Raw genomic sequence first — 15,798 nt, forward strand, 5'->3', positions numbered from 1 at the left:
GTGTGTGTGTGTGTGTGTGTGTGTGTGTGTGTGTCTGCTCTCATAGCTCTCGCTGGCCTGTCCTGTGGCTATGTCACTCTGTCCTTCCTGCTGTGTGTCCTCCCTCTCAGCCAGCCTGGCTACAAGCCATCATCGGTCTGGCCGTGACACTCACACCTGAACGCGAACCCTCATCTCTAAACAGGCGCACACACACCAACCATCACTCCAATGAAATGACTATCAGCTTTGAAAGGAGAAGAGAGGAAAAAAAATTGTTTATGATATTTTGAACAGAAATCTTGCCGGCAGGGATAAAATGATGAAAAGCAGGAAGAGAACGATCTCAAACAGTTTATTACTGCAAGGCCCGTTTAACATTTCGGCTGGAGTCACTGAACTATTGGAGGAAGGTTATACAGTTAACTACAACTGAACTAAAGCACTGGCTGTGGGAACACATTAGGCAACACCTTGCTAATGCTTCAGAACCATCTTTATACTTTATGGCACAGATTCAGCACACTGCTGGAAACATCCCTGACAGCTGCTGCATCCATGACGTTTACTGCATCCTAAAGTTGCTCTATTGGATCAGATTCATCATCACGAACAAACCAGTTTGAGACTATCTGAGCTATCGGAAGATGCTCTTACATAGAGCTTTTCTACTCAAAGCATCAGCGTCAGAAAGCCTGGGGTGGCTTTAGCTCAGGTGGTAGAGCAGGTTGCCTACTAATCGGAAAGTTGGTGGTTTGACTCCAGTCTGCATGCAACAACTGAAGTGTGAATGTGTGAATGTTAGCTGGGTGAGCTGGTGCAGACTGCAGCTTCACTTTCCTGTATGTAGCTCACAGGAGCCGTTGCAGCCCATGCGCTTCAAGCTTCAACATGCTACGGATTCAGAGATGTTCTTCTGCACACCTAGTTTGTAATGAGTGGTTATTTGAGTTATTGTTGCCTTCCTTCCAGCTCAAAGCAGCCAAACCAGTCGAATCATATCATCTCTGTGACGGCGGAGACGGCCACGTCGGAAAATCCCAGCAGAGCAACAGTATCTGAAGCACTCACACCAACAACTACATTTACAGTCACTTAAAATCACCTTCCTTCCCCACCCTGGCAATTAGTCTGAACTTCAGGACATCTTGAAAATGTCTACACGCCTCAGTGCCCTGAGTTCCTGCCATGTGATTGGCTAATTAGATGTCTGTATTAGATTAGACTGAGAGGTCACGACTGACTCAGAGCCCTTGCGTGTTTATTAAAATGCCAAAAAGATACTCTGATATCTCATCTCTGAGTAATACTCCCACACATTATCACCGAAATAGCAAACTGATAACACAACTAATAAAAGTTATTGACTCATGATTAATCAGTAAAGTAAGTAAGAGATGCAGGAGACACGTCGGGTGCCGGTATGTGTTTCCAGAGACTGACACAGCTGCTCACAAATGAAAGTCAGTTACAGCTTGTCTCTCACTGTCACTAAAACTCTTCCAAGATGAAAGGAACCTGAGAAAAGTCTCATCTGTGTGAAAACAGTCAAACTTCACGTAAAAAGAAATAAAAACATTAAGTGGAATTTGCAGTGTTGGGACAGCTTCTCAGAAATATCCAACACTGAGACAGATCATGCTTTTGTTTGATGAAGGCTCTCGTCTGATCTGTCGTAACGAGAAAGTTACAAGCGGAGAAGATTAGCGCAGGCTCTCTGCTCATCTGCGAGCTGAGCTGATGGATTCAATAAGTAAACTTTACTGCATAAACACGACTTTCAGAGAACTCTTACATACGGATGAGACCTCCTGTATGCATAAAGAGCTTAAACACTTCTTGTGTGCATTAGAGCCTCTCCTTGATTATCCCAGTGACATCAGGGGATGGATGGCACCGAATTTCCTTAATTTTAAAGGGAAAAAAAAAGACTGGGGTCATGCTTTTTAAATCCAGTAGCTCCAGCTGTATCCCTACCTTTGACTTTTCCTCCTTGGCCATACATGAAAAATCCAGCATCACTAATTTAGGTGTGAAAATGGACCCCAGCCTAAAACTTAACCGCCACATGCAAGTCGAGTCCTCCCTGTTTTTAAGTGCTTTCAGTTGAGGCAGCTGTCAAAAATCAAGCCCATCCTGTCTAGATCCCACCTAAAGGCATCACCTCTCGTCTGGATTATTGTTATTCTGCCTCCCTCTCACGTCTACACCCGTTACAAAAACGCTGCTGCACGATTTTCACGACCCTGTCGGCTTGTGGCCTTCATCGGGGTCATGATGAAGCCGAAACGCGTTGGTCTGGTAACCTAATAACTTCTCCATGCACCTGGGACGTAGGTGAAATTGTGCCAGAAAAGCAAACGAGAGCACATAACTCAGATTTTAGCGTAGTACTATTTTTAATCTGGCATTTATGAATGAACTTGTAGCTGATTCAGTGTTTTACACTTGATCTCTCGTTTTTTTCTACAGCACTTATGTTGTTTTTAAGTGCTTTGGAAATAAAGTGATGATCGTGATGATGAAGTGCATGGGAGCAGATATGCATACACAGACACTTAAATGCTCATTTCCAGCTCCACAAATTTTGTTGTTGGACTCCAGAGTAGCTTCCTGTGATTTTCTGCTTAAAACAATCTTTATTTATCTTATACTGGACCTCAGGACATACTTTAAACCAACCTGCTTTCTGATTGGCTGCCTTTCACAGAAGATTTCAGCCGCAGGTGGTTGGTACCAAGGTCGGTATGACCATCCACCATTTTAACAGTAGAAAATGAGGAAAGGAACAACAGGTCAGCACAGGGCTGGACTGTATTTGAGCTGTCTGTGCATGACTCTGAGTTAGCTTCCTCTTTAGTTCAACTTCTGTAATCAGCTGTGGAGCTTGTGGCTTCTGAAGATCACTGAATGAATCAGGGTTTTTTTTGCCTCCCCTCTAAACACCGTCCCACTTAACCACTGAGCTGCTGATGAGCCCTCTATTAAAAACGCAACATACCTTTAAAATCAAGGTCCATTTAACCCAACATCTGGTGTCAGGGGTCACACAAAGGTCATTATCAACCCAAGTTAACCTCTGGTTTCTCAATGATCACGTTCACATGACGGAGGCGGTGCTGTATGATTCACCAGAACCACAGACAGGCCTATTGTCAGCAGACCAGTTGAAAAAACTGACAGATGAGCAGTGTTTAAAAGCTCTGTACGGATGATCATCACTACAAAGAGCTGGTGCATTTGTAAAGTTTAAAGGAAGGAGTGTAATTGAACTGATTAGTATTACATCACTGAGTTCACTGAGACTCGGGAGAATCTGACAGATGAAATCCGTGTTCAGATATGCGGAAGACAGTGTCGGTTTTTAAAATCTCTCAGCTGCAGCCCCGAGAGTGTGAGAGCAGGTACAGAACAAGTATAAAAGCACAATTCAAATGTCAGCCTAGCGCACATGCAAATGTGATATAAAGGTCAACAAGTACAAACATAGGTGCCTTGTTTTCAGATATTAGAGCTGATAGAGAGCAAAAAATTAGAACAAACCTATTTTTCTACTAATGTGCGTCAGGGAAAGACAATACTTTAAAAACTTCCTCTTACTCTCAGCACACTGAGGTCTGAGGCATCTTTCCAGGTCGCAGCCTGCTCTGCAGCAGGTTGTGTCTGCAGCAGAAGTTAACATTGCGATGTATACCAGCAAGAAGTGAACTGCCTTCATAATACTGAAAACCTTCTTCTCCTCCTTCTTTTCCATAAGTGGTCGTCACAGCAGACCGTCTGCCCCCATCCCAGCATCCACCTCTGTCACACCGACCCTCTGCATGTCCTCCTTCACTACATCCATGAATCTTCTTCATCATCCTCTCTGCCTCCGCTGCACATGTGCAAACCATTTCTGCCTCTCTGACTCTGAGCTGCCCCTCTGATGGATTCATTTCTAATGCTGCTCTCACCTCTGGTTCCAAGTCTATTTTTCCATCCCAGGGATTGAACCGGTGACCTTCAGGTCTGTGCGCTGCCCCAGAGAGGAGTCGTTTTCACTCGGCACGCAACGTACACAGAAACGATGTCATTTGTGACTTTGGGCTGTCAGCTGTGTTTTGTGTTCCTCGAGTTTAACAGGGAACCGATGGCACAATCGGTTAATTCAAGAAAGCAACTGGTCTGTTTTTTTTTTTTTTTTCATCTGCGATAATATTTCCAAGGTCTGATTCTCATTCAGCAGTCCGATAAAGAAAGCCCCGAGTTTCTTTGAACAATAATTTCTGAGCAATCCCGTTTTACTCCCAGGAAGTGATTGTAGCGTTGTCTGCTTGTGGCACAGAAGGACAGTAACGTGTTCATTCTGTGAGACAGTCGAACCTTTCAGTACAAAAACTGAGATAAACACTGAAACTGCACACCACCTTGTTTTCTATAAATGTTGAGCTGCCACATATACAATCAGATATACTTGCTATCTCCACTCTAATCTCCTCTGACTGTAATTATTACAGACATCAGCAGCACGATGTTGTGGAGAGTGTTGCTATTTTCCCTCGTCGTCCCCTCAGCGTTTGTGTAATGGAGCTGAGCCTTTTCCGGTTATTGTGTGAGAGCGACTGAGAGAGGGTTGGGGAGGGGAGGGCAGGGCAGGGCATTTGGGGGGTTGGTTAGGGTTAGCGGCCGGAGTCTGAATATCTGGGACACACAAATACACACTCACGCACACAGAGGGCACAAGGACAGACTGATTGCCAGACAATCTGTTGGAGGCAGATCTGCATGAGCATGAATAGGGCTTACTGTCTAACCGAGCACACTGATATGAAAACATCAGCGCATACGTGAATGCAAACACACCGACGCGCAGCCCGCTGGGGTTACACTTGTGTGCGTAGGCTGACCAGAGCCGACCAGTGTTTTCCGCCTAAGTCATGAGAAGTAAACCGGATGCTGCGAGCCAGTTTGGCAGCGGTTGTAAAGGGCGGCGAGTCGAGTGGGAAAGAATGACTGCACAGTATGTGACGACAGCGACAGCAGAAAGATGTGCACGCGAAGCGGGTGAAGATAAGGAAGGGGGGCATTAAGAAGGGAGATGCTTTTGGGGTTTTGAGGCCTGGGATAACTCTAATCCGCACAATCCAGGTCACTTCCATCTCTACCTTCACACACACACACACACACACACACACACACACACACACACACAAACACACACACACACACCTCGGATATTCATATCTTGTGGGGACATCTAATTGACATAATGCTTTCCCTGGCCCCTTACCCTTAACCTAACCATCAAAAATGAATGCCTAACCCTAGCCCTTACCCTAAATATAACTATAACCCAAATGTAACCCTGACGCTAAAACCACATTTTGAGCCTCAAAAATGCCTTAAAATGTGTGGTCCCCATAAGGGCTGTTGGCCCCCACAAGTATAGTAATCGTCCAATTTTTGGTCCCCACAAAGATATCCCCACACACTCTCAAATAGTAGTCCAACCCATGCACTGCCATTCCAGATTTCCCTTTAACCAACTGACAGTGAGACTAGGGGATAGGATGGGACTAAGAGGGAGGAAGGAGGAGGGGATGTGAAAGGACACAAGGTTCTGACCTAATGTTGTGCCAAAGAAGAGAGGAAAAGAGCTGGGAGAAACACTGGGAGATGAAGGCAGGAAGAGAAGGAGGAGGGAGGAGAAGGGGGTGCAGAGACCCAAAATAGTGTGACAGAGAGAAAAAGGAAGAGAAGAGCGAGGCCTTGAAAGGGGGGACGGGAAGACACAGAAGTTGAGAATAGATTGAAGAAAGAAAAAAAAAAAGGCCTGCAGCGCCAAAATACGTCACTCTCTTCCTCTCTCAAGGAAAAAAATGTTCATCTCATTGCTCTCCTTCATGTCTCCTTGCCGTGTTCTGGCGCTGCTCAGAAGACAAAGCGGGAGACGAGAGGGCAAAGAGAACAGAGAGGAGCACGAAACAGGGCAGGAGCAGAGTTAGAGAGGGGTGACAGGGAGGAGGTGAGAGGCTGGAGAGGAGTTAGAAAGATCAGAGGGAGAGGGGGATGACAGATCGACAGAGAGAGGGGACCTCCTGTGGATCATCATCTGCCACATGCATTCACCCGCCTGCAGCTATACCAGAGTGTTGCTCCTAATTCTTAATCGCTGTTAATCCCTCCGCCACCCATCATCTCTCTCCGGCTCCAGCTTTTATTCCTGCCCCTCATTACACAACAGCCGGCTACACGCTGCTAAAGCAAAGGGAGCAACTAAGGACTGTAGTATATTCATTACTAATGAATCTCTCTGCATTTTTTATTAATCAAATCTACAAAATTAGGTCGTGTTTGGCAGACACATTTGTAGAAAGTGAGCACTGTTAAAACTGTTGTTCTTTTGAGCTAATCCAGCTGTTTTCAAACCTTTCTGGCTGGTTACCAAAGCAGTATGGACTCATGATGCCCATCAAATACCCTTTGTCTGCTTTGTGACAGCAGTTTACCATTTACAGTTTCAGAAACCTTCACTTTTTACATTTTTAGCATTTGATGTCAGCGAGAAGACGTTTCTCTGTTGTTCTACTCTAATAAAAACGCAAGAATAGCAATATGGAGATGGAACGAACATGCCAGGTCCCATCCAAGGACACGACTCAACGCCGTCATCTCACTAACTGGTTACTTCCTCTCTTACACGAACTGTCAGCACAGACATCTCCAATAAAAGCGGCGGTGTTGACAGTTATTGTCTGAATTGGAGAACTTTACACTCCGCCGAAGTACCATGAGGTGTAACAATGAGGATGTATATTGTGTGGGCAGGCGGGGTAATGGGTCCACGCTGAGCAATCAACTGAGTGAAATGGAGCAGTGAAGATTTTATTGACATCCGTTCGCGAACTGACCGGTGAAGACGTCGCCGTTGCTGTAGGCCTTGCCGCGTCCCTCCTCATCGCTGGGCACGGCCGACACCTGCTTGGCCGAGGTGCAGCCCATGGCCTCACACTCTGAAACTTCTCCTCATCGCACTCTCACCTGCACAGAGAGAGAAAACAAGACTTCGTATTCACGACAGACACAATAAAACGAACAGCGCTGTTGTTTTTACGGCGGTTTGAGCTTTTATGGCGACTCCCGATCGGTGCAAAATGTCGTTTATGTTGTTTTTTTTCCCATGCAGCACAACCCTCAGAAATGACTTGTCTTCATTTTCCCATCCTTTCCATGCCTCTGAATCAGGAAACCAAAGCACACTTCACAGAAGTGTGAATTCACACCTGGCGTTAGGAGGCTCAGTAGAAAAAGAAATGCACATTTATAGCGCATGCTGCAGGTTATTACTTCCTCATAAGAGTTTCTTTCAGAGCTAAATATAGCCACTGCCATTAAATACATGGAGCAGCAGCAGCAGGGGTGCAGTGCAGGGTAAATAAAGAGCATAACCCATCTGATATATGCTTTATCCTTTTTATTCTTGTTATACAAAACACCTAAAAAACTAAAAGAAATGCATAAATAAATAAATGTGTTTTGTGAAACTGAACACAAATGTATTTAAATGTGAAAACCTACAGAGCTAGTCACACCTGAATATTTGGACTTTTGATCTGAAAACACTACTAAGTGATGTTTGTAGGAAACCTCTTGGTTGCCTGCGCAAACAGCAACATCAGCATCCGTACCTTTGGCTGCTAGGTGAATATTCACCACCCTCAAAGTTCTGTTTGTCTCCAGCTGTTAAATGTCCAGTTCCCTCTTTTGCTAAATGCCAAACTATGTTCCTCCGATAGATGTTTGCCGTCTGTCTGCAGTGGGCCGTGAAACTGCCAGTGTAAAATACACTGTGTCTGTGAAAACTAAATTAACGGGTGAGCTAAGAGAGTGAAGCTGTTGGTCTAAACAACCAAAAATAATTAGCTGAACTCTACCAGTATCACAGGAGCTGCAGGTGGGCTGATCAGTGACACGGTTCAGGTGTTATTTAGTCTTTGGATTCATTAATACAGAGTTAATGACTCTGCACTTATCACAGTCATTAATTGCAGAGTTAAACTAAAAACTAATTACAGCACAGCCCGCATAGATTTTGTGCCAGATAGCAATGCTGATTTTTATTAGTGAGAAGATAATATTAATATAATCCCCAGTATCGGTGGCTGCAAACGAAAAATACCAAGTTCAAGGACAGGGGAGGAGACACAAACCAACCTCAGGGGGTCACGAGTCCAAACATCTGGCATCAAAATCTGCCAAAGCTGCTGAAACTACCTCTTCTTCTAATATCCTGCAAAAAATTCAACATAAAAAGAATAGGTACATATTACTATATATAAATAGCTCATTAGAAACCTCACCTAAAATTACACCAAGCGTTTCCAGTAGTGACAGTGCATGTATATCATGAGTTATCTGAAATGTAGGAGAAAAAGGCAACTTCAGATGACCCCTCCCTGATTTGTTCAACTGTCTGTCCAAAGTTCATGAATGTAAATGTCTGACTAGCTGTATTTATGAAGTTACACAGAAAAGGAGAAGTGATGGGATTTTATGGGAACTACATAGCAAGTTAATGTGATTATTGCACCACTATCTGCTCAGTAGTGATGCTTCTCTGCTACATGAAGCCAACATTGCTGAAGAGATAAACCCTTCCCTAGATTACACTAATTTGTGTTACCATCCATTAAAAATAAACAAACAAAAAAAATTGTTTTGCATATCGGGCACCATGATATAAGGATGCACTGATCTGTTAACACAGAGTAAAAATCCAATAGCTGTGTTAAATGAGCGAGGTGTTCCTACTCTGAGGAAGACACTGCAATTATTCTTATATGAACTGTTAACATCATCAGGATCAACAACAAAAGTGTAAACAGGACTGCGATGCATAAAATGAACGATAAAGTCTCTCTACATGAGCAAATGCTGCTCTGCTACTGACTGTGACACAGCAAACGCAGAGCAACAGGGAGCCACGTTCACCGCATCAGCATCGAACTTTTCCAGTCCGGATATCCAATCCAAATATCAGATTGGTGATCTGATCTACCTGGAACATCGGCGATATGAATACAGCTCTGTGCTATTATACTGTTTGGCCTGTTCATGCTGTTGGTAAACTGATATACTTAAAATTTGAAATGAATATTTTATTTCTAGATAGACAGACATTGCATATATGCTAAAAAAGTGTAATTTTGGCCTGTTGCTAGGCGGTTGCTAGCCATGCATAATGAAACTTTTGTGGATATGAGTTTGATGTCACTCCCCTGAAACACATTTCTTTTATGAGGTGTTGAAGGTTCATAAATGCTAAAAACGAATAATTTTCATCTGTTGCTAGGCAACTTGATGCATTTTTAATGCCTGATATAGATGAGAACCATCAGATAAGTAGTAAAGCACCTGTAGTTCAAGTTTGAGTGCAGATGGTTTCGGAGGAGTTTACAGACAAAGACACCAACAGACTGATTTTATGCATTACAGTAATATTTTCACTTTCAGCAAACCTGTAACCTGTAAACCAGTCTGACTCGGCCGTTAAGTCTCTGTAATTACTTCAACGCAACTCAGAGCTTTGTTTGAGAACAACGTGAGGGCATGAACAAACTAAATCGAACTCATCGTTACTCTATAGAAAATAAGAAAACCCTCCCACCCTGCAGAACAGCTAACACAAAGCTGCACACGCTGTATGTAGATAGTTTTTGTGTCACTCACACATGCCATATGCTGTCTCTGACAGGCCCATCTGACTGCTGCCACTTACAAAAATGCGCGCACACACACACACACACCTGATTAAATCTGTGCCGCCGGTACATAAATAATAAGAGGCAGAGTGAAGAAGAGGCTTTTTGAAGACACTGAAAATAGAGAGAAAAAGGACAAAGAGAGGGAGGGTGGGTTGAGCTGAAGGGGGACAAGGTGGAAGGAAAAGGTCTACAATAGGGTCCAGAGAGGAGGACGAGTGCAGAGCTTCAAAAGAACGCCGCCTGGCCCTCGCTGCTCCTTCAGAGCGTTTGAAGTTGACAGGAGGCCCGTGTTTACTCCCGTCTTTAGGTTGCGGCCCACCAGCTTCCATCTCACTGGATATGACACAAAGCGCCAGGTGCACAGCGCTCGAGTACCTGCGTGTGCAGGTACTATGTAGCCCAGAATTTACTGGCCAGTATTATCAGCAAACTAAGCTGCTGCTGTTCCCTTTATCACAGGCTGCTTCATTCACTGTCACTTGGCAGGTTGTCACACGGTGAGGCAGCAGAGGAGTGTCGAGGAGACTGCAACAATTCTCAGGAACAAACCATACATAGCAAAAAAAAAGAAGCATCCTGAAATTAATTATCTTTCGTTGCTCCTTTGAGACTCTGAGGTGTGTGAATATTCAGTGCAAGATGAGAGAACTCATATATGAATCCCTTTCTCAGCTCTGCAGGAGAAAAGACATTAATCTCTGGAGCCTGAGCAGAGCTCACACATGAATTTCTCTAAGGGCCTACAGGCATGAGGGAGTAATACCTTGCGGGCAAGAATCCAGACACTTAGACACACACATGCAAGCTCGGGATGAGTGTGTAGGGTCACCTGTGGCTTGAGTAGGAGTTCTGGTCTAGAGAGCAGCTTATCAGCCCGTCCCAGGCAGCCTGGGATACCTCTTACTACAACTACCACTCTGGAACAACTCAATTATGCCTCACATGTGCTCATAAAGCCACATTCACCTCACACACAGCTGGGAGATCTTAATGCAGCAGTCTGAGGCACGCTGTCGTAAAGACACAGCAATAATCGCATCCCGCATTATCTGTCTCTTGACATAGGCACATAAATGAGGGAAGAAGCACGAGGCATGCACCTGGAAACGCTGCCGGAGGAGCCCATGTTATCTGTCAGAGTTACATCACAGTGAAGTGGAGAATCAAACGCCAGAGATGGAGAAAAAAAGATAGAAAAAGAACATGCCAACAAAGGTAACGGGAGAGAGGACACCAAGAGCGAGCAGTCAAGTCTCTCTTCACTATTAGCGTACAACTGAAGTGAATATTAGATGAACAAAGCACAGAAACTCCCTTTCCGAAAACCACCGGAGGACGTACGCTGAGAAATGTAAGCAGCCGTGATAGACGTGAAGTTTCAAAGGGTCTCTAGTGTGTGGGCAGCATTTGTTTGAAGGCTTTGATTTGTGTGTATTGAAACATCAAATTGTGAGTAGGAGCAGGCTTAAAATAGACCTAGCACTCCCAGAGCTATTGTTGTGTGCAGGGATAATGCTAGGCTGTGGATCCTTAGGCCAAGCTGCTATTACTCGGGTTATGCATATAAGCTACAGCCAGAAGGGCAGACTATTACACAGCCAAACACACCTATAAATAAATAACACCAAGGCCAAAGGCTCAGACATTCTTCAGTGGCGCATAATTCAAGAAGTCACATCCTTTCAAAATCAGACTTCTGCTCATTTTAACACTTGGGTCTTCTCACAAGCATCACAAAAATCTTTGGCAGGTTTTAACGAGGAATGCTTACATGAAGGCTTGAGTGTTGGTTTCATCATAGATAATATATTTTCAGAGCTGCACAATCAGAAACACATGTAGAGGTTTGAACACCAGACACCCAACAATATATATTATGTCCTTCAAGTTCAACTTTATCAGTATTTGTTTTATCTATTATGGTGTAGTTATCTCACTTCGGTTATTTTTTGCTGCCAAACCTACTGAGATATTGCTAAGACAGAATCAGTCTGCAAACAATCTACTAAAAGTCTGCCAACAGTCTTCCAACAGACTGCCAACAGTCTGCCACAACTCTACTAATAGTCTACCAACAGTCTGCCAGAAGTCTGCTACAAGTCTGCAAACAATCTACTAAAAGTCTGCCAACAGTCTTCCAACAGTCTTCCAACAGACCGCCAACAGTCTGCAAACAGTCTGCAAACAGTCTGCCAGAAGTCTGCTACAAGTCTGCCAACAGACTTCCAATAGTCTACTAACAGTCTGCCATTGAACTGGGTCATTTCCATCGTTTGCTGATGATTCACCAATTAGCTGTGATAAGTCATCAAAAATCACACATTTGTTGTTGCCTAAATGGACAGAATTTCACATTTAATCAAACTTCATCATAATAATAATAATAATAATACTTTAAAGAATTCATAATCTGCACACAAAATATGGAGATACCAATCTGAATTGATTCTCCAGCTTTAAACCTCCACCTCTAAACACGTGCATATTGCTCAAAATGTCTTAAATCGCCACTGTAACACATCAGTATTAACAATGCAAATGTGAAAATTGTTTTTTGGTTGACGTTTTGTTTTTTGTTTTTTAATAAAGTCAATTTTTACCTCTTTATGTAGAGCAAAGTGCAGGTAAATGGCTTTTTGAGGGAACTGCACAGTTTAATTTACAAACTACAATAAAACGCTTCGACAAAAAGCCACCAAAGGCTCGTCCACTGTGCTGCTGCACGAGCCGCGCTGGCATTGTACATTTGCACGTGTTCCACTGTACAGTGAGATCAGTGCATACACTTTTAGGACTGGCAACTCCAGCAGGAATCAGCCCGAGTTAGTACTGAGCTCTGCCCAATGTGCCATTCTGTGCCACGTGCAAAACCACAGTGGGGCGTTGCTCAGCTTTGATTTAAATACGGAAAAAAAAACCAAAACAAAAGGGGGGCCAACCGGTGAAAACGAAAAAAAAATGTGCTCAGCCAATTTTTACCTATTGAAGACGTATTACAAATAAATAAGTAAAAACTGGGAGTTCTGCAGTGTGTGAGCTCTGTTTTTTCCAGTGTTGATTTAACCCACAGGACAGCAGGACTGAGCTGCTCTGTAGATGCTCAAGTGTGTCAATGGGACAAGCCTGGCAACTCAGTGTATACACACACGGGCCATGTTGGCTCAGCTTGTGAGCCAACATGGCCCGATAAACATCCAGTGTGTGAAAAGGATAAAAGGTTCTTAACACCAACTGGCACACGACCGCCTCTGGATCCAGATGCTCAAGATTCATTGTGAGCATATGGGCCAAAACAGAGGGGCAACCCAGTTTAAAGATAAAGAAGTTGTGATGTCAGCTAGCAGCTCTTGCGTCATTCAAGCCGATCTTACCCCAGATTTGGCGCAGAGCCTCCTGTTGCTGTTTCACCTCGTAAGCAATTGTAAGCAGTTTGAAACAATAATCCTGAGCCAGGCGATACAAAGAGCTCTTCTTAAATGCAGACCAAGTTGTATATTTAACACATGGCAAATAACCAGACCCTGAAAATGATTTGGCAAACACAGAGGCCTGCCCATGCCTGCATATGTTGGTGTGGGACGTGACCTGCCCTCAGGTCTGTGAACAAGCCTCCTTTACAAGTCAGTTTGTTAAAGGAGGAACTCAAAGCGCTGTGAGGAAGATGTGAATGCTTGCACAAACACAGGTCGTGCACACAGACCGAGTAGTGTGCAGTGCAAGGGTTTCTCAAATGCAAGATTGTGCCAGAGGGAGCACAAGCAACCACAGAGCCTGAAAAACGGGCCAAACAAAGGCGGAAAACTGGTTGAAGCATAGCAGAGAGAGTTTTTGTTTAACGGGTTTATTTCTGTGCGTGAACTGGACGTGTGCGTTTATCGGTTCCCACCGTAAAGCTCCCGGCTGTGATGGGGAAGTGCTCGCTCAGCAGCCATTTAAGCCTCAGGGAGAGTGACTTCACCTGTGACGACACAGCGACAGTTTCTATCTTTGCTTCATCATCTTCACAGCTGAGTGCTGAGCTACGCTTTAGAAACTGCATGTCAAAAACACAAAAAAGGTTTGGATGCGCTTTAAATCTAAAACAAAAAAAAGAAGAAGAAGAGAGAATTCAGTGGTTTGAAACGGCTCAAAGCCTATATTTAATTGAAAATAGTACAAAACACAACATATCATTAGGCTCTTTTTGAGTTTACTGCAAGGAGCACATCTCCCTCGGTGACGTGCAGCGAGCGTGGGCAGCTGGACTTTCAGAGCGGTCATGATGTAATAACATGCAGTCTTGGCTGACATAATTAAGGACTTCCATGAAAACACAAAAGCTCATCTGGAATGCAGCATGTGTATAACATTCAGCATTAATGGTGCCTTCTCAGGTGGAACATCCACTGATATCATCAGCCAACTAGCCTCTCTCCCCCTTTATCCAAACCTGCGTGCCCTGTGTGACCTGCGTCACCGTCGCTGCCTCTGATACTGCAGTTTCAAAGGTGGACACCAGGTCTGCAACCACTCAATTTCAGTTAACGTCTTCAAAACAACCTTGGAGCATCAAGACGTTGATAAAACAGGGATGAGATAGAGTCAGTCTGATATCTGTTTGGGGATGAATGGAGTCAAGTTTACAATTATATGTAGTCTGCAATGACGCAGCATTTAACTGTGATAAACAGATCAAATCTGTTTCCGTCTAAATGCACACAAATTCGCAGTAACTACTTAGATCCAGAATCCAGCCTAACTTCCGTGAGCTGAGACAGAAATGTAGAAATTTGTCCTCCAATAGTGACGTAGGTGCTGCAGGATGGTGACGGCCTTGCTTTTATACATGATTATAGCCAGAATACAACCAGCTGAACGGTAACCAGTTGGTTGGAGTAACTCCTTGGACTTTAAGCAATTCAATGTAGTCACCACCCACCAATTTTTCCTAGTCACAAGGAAGTTGCCATCCTATTTTTACTCCAGTGAGACGGAGCCAGTAACTGTTTCCCTTGGTTGAGTAAAGCCAGCAACATGATTCACATCATTTTCATACTCAAACAATCCAATGACCCCTGGTGCACTGTAGATTGAGGCATAATCTTTTAGATCAAAAAAGTGCTTCATCATAGGCTTCCCCTGCAATTTCATGGAGCGCAGCAGCATGACAAGATAACAATACGCGACATTCATTCGCTCACAGCTCTGCTCTGTCCTCAAGAGACCCCATAACACCCCAAATACAGCCGGTGCAAAGAAATATGGCAACACATGAAGCTATAAACCAACACAAGTCTATCCTCTGAATATGGAATAAACACCTGCAAGTGTTTGAGGTTTGGATGTTTTCTCTGCGGCACTCGGTCGTATGCTGGCTCCCTAACTTGGCACTCTGTCATCAAAAATTTGAGAACACCACGGGACAACTGGGCCTCGATCCATGCCAGGAAAGAGTCCTCACAGCATATTAGAGCCACTGGATCCCTCACTGTAGGGGTCACAAGTTCACAATTTTCTCTGAATTATTCATCCTTCTGTATGTGATGATAGAGGACAACTCCAGAAAAAAGTATGTACGGCTAAAATAAGCAAACAGTAAAGCTCCCTGAGGGAAAAAAATATTGCTCTGCATAATTAACACTTTAAAAATCCTTATTTATCTTATACTCAACCCCCTCAGTTCAGCTTATGTGATAAAATCTATGACTAAGTGATAAAATCTGATTGACAAATCATCTCATATGTACTAGTCATGTTGCATAACTCATAGTGAGAACGCAAACACACTGCACCAGCTGACCTAATAAACACTCAAAAATCAAAACGCTCCACCTGGAGTCACTGCAAATGGCTCGTACGGTGAATCGCGAGCTGCGGCGTGTTGAGCGTGTCTTTGCGTCTCTATGTGACAGAGCACAGTGCCGGCAACTCGTGGGCCAGTGCGCCATAATATTTACTCTAGCCAGGCAGCAAATGCTGCACCTCTCCTCCTGTCCCACTTTAGGCACTCCATCAGCCTGACAAGCCTGGGAAGTCATGCCAACACACACGCACGTACACACACACAGGCCGGTGGACAGTAAAGGTCCATCATGAG

General features: G+C 44.1%; 1 protein-coding gene across 3 annotated transcripts in view; it reads right to left on the reverse strand.

Annotated features, from left to right (window-relative positions):
- LOC102202080 (uncharacterized protein C1orf21 homolog) overlaps positions 1–15,798 on the reverse strand; it is a 30,060-nt gene that overhangs the window by 9,478 nt on the left and 4,784 nt on the right. For 2 of the 3 annotated variants that reach the window (XM_005727066.2, XM_005727064.2), the window contains exon 2: positions 6,870–6,999. In XM_005727066.2, the coding sequence (XP_005727123.1) occupies positions 6,870–6,960 (91 nt within the window). In that variant the 5' untranslated portion in view covers positions 6,961–6,999. Of the gene's footprint in view, positions 1–6,869; positions 7,000–8,172; positions 8,249–15,798 lie in introns of all 3 variants that reach the window. The other variant, XM_005727065.2, reaches the window with a different exon arrangement.

Source organism: Pundamilia nyererei, unplaced genomic scaffold (genome assembly GCF_000239375.1).
Source record: "Pundamilia nyererei isolate P.nyererei 1_Seehausen unplaced genomic scaffold, PunNye1.0 scaffold00023, whole genome shotgun sequence".
Classification (NCBI taxonomy): domain Eukaryota; kingdom Metazoa; phylum Chordata; class Actinopteri; order Cichliformes; family Cichlidae; genus Pundamilia; species Pundamilia nyererei.